General features: G+C 50.6%; 1 protein-coding gene across 1 annotated transcript; it reads left to right on the top strand.

Moving 5' to 3' along the window:
• Positions 1-1,484, top strand: LOC104417710 (F-box protein PP2-B15). The gene is made up of 3 exons (XM_039300233.1): positions 1-307; positions 592-710; positions 941-1,484. The coding sequence occupies exons 1-3, from the start codon at positions 32-34 to the stop codon at positions 1,431-1,433; spliced, it is 888 nt and encodes a 295-aa protein (XP_039156167.1). The 5' UTR covers positions 1-31; the 3' UTR covers positions 1,434-1,484.

Below are 1,484 nucleotides of genomic sequence, written 5' to 3'. Positions count from 1 at the left end.
CCCTCTTTCCGGTTCCGGCTGAATCCTTCCCATGGAGCTGATCGCGCTGACCGAAATGAACGCACTGCCGGAAAGCTGCGTTTCCGCGATCCTCTCCTTCGTGTCTCCGGCTGAAGTGTGCCTGCTCTCCCTGGTGTCCTCCACGTTCCTGTCGGCAGCCAACTCCGATGTCGTCTGGGCACGGTTCCTGCCGTCTGATCATGTTGATATCGTCTCCCCGGCAGCCTCTCCAGTCGAGTTCTCTTCGGAGAAAGAGCTCTTTCTTTGGCTCTGCCAACGCCCTCTCCTCGTAGATGGCGGCAGAAAGGTGAGATTCCCACACGACGAGTCGTCTCTTTTCTCTCTTTTCAATAACTAAGTTCTAGCTTCCTACACGTTTCATATATATAATTCCTCGATCAAGACCTGGGCATGTAAGTCAAGTACGTGCATGTATCCTGATCGTAGTAACGCCAGTTGCGAATAAAAATAAAAAAACATTTATTTCCGACGACATTTTATTTCTCAGAATACCTTGAAAAGTAAATTCGATCTTTGTTCTGGTGCTCTTGCATTGGGATGAGTGATGTGATATTCGATGTATTTTCTCAGAGCTTCAAGCTGGAGAGATCGTCCGGAATAATATCTTACGTATTATCAGCAAGAGAGCTTTCGATAAACCGGAGCGACGATCTCGCGCATTGGATCTGGAAAACCCTTCCCGAGTCAAGGCAAGATTTTGACTTTTTTTTTCTTTCCATCTTTACATTCTCGTCATATAAATTTTCGTACAAGTTAGTGCATAAAGGGGTCAGAGCCGCATTCTGACGTCGATGGTAGTGGCTTTTGAGCTTGATCAAGAGGAGTTCCCACGTTGAAAACTCATCTGCCATGGTTTGACCACAGGAAACAAAAATAAAAATCTAATGCCTGCTTTCTTCCCTATCTTCTACTCTAGCAGGTTCAAAGAGGTGGCCGAGCTGAGAACGATCGATCGGCTACAAATCGAAGGGAGCATCAAGACCAAAGCCCTGTCCCCAAACACTCTCTACGGGGCGCACCTCATCTTCAAGGTCTCTGACCGTGCTTTCGGGCTCGACCTGATGCCCCTCGAGACGTCGATCGAGATGGGCGGCTGGGTCCGACAAGGCACGGCCCGTCTGCAACACCCCGATCAGAAGAAGCGCCACCTCGAGGGCCTGATGTACGCGAACCGCTTGGAAATGGTTAGGAAGCATTGGGAGGCGGAGGGAGATCATCGAGGCGGCGGCGGAGTGCCAAGCGAGAGAGGGGATGGGTGGATGGAGGTGGAGGTTGGAGAGTTCCTGGTGGGAAGTGGGGGTGAGGGAGACGGGGAGGTAAGGATGAGCTTGAGAGAAGTGAAGGGCTACCAACTGAAAGGTGGGCTTGTGGTTGAAGGCATTGAGGTGAGGCCCAAGAGCCTGGTCCAGTAAATGGAGATGGGCCTTGTTTTGGTTACTTGTGTGGCCCATGACTAATAGGAA

The sequence above is a fragment of the Eucalyptus grandis genome, chromosome 8, assembly GCF_016545825.1.
Source record: "Eucalyptus grandis isolate ANBG69807.140 chromosome 8, ASM1654582v1, whole genome shotgun sequence".
Taxonomy (NCBI): domain Eukaryota; kingdom Viridiplantae; phylum Streptophyta; class Magnoliopsida; order Myrtales; family Myrtaceae; genus Eucalyptus; species Eucalyptus grandis.
Note: the sequence above shows the minus strand (reverse complement) of the source record. Positions and strands in the feature narration are given on the sequence as shown.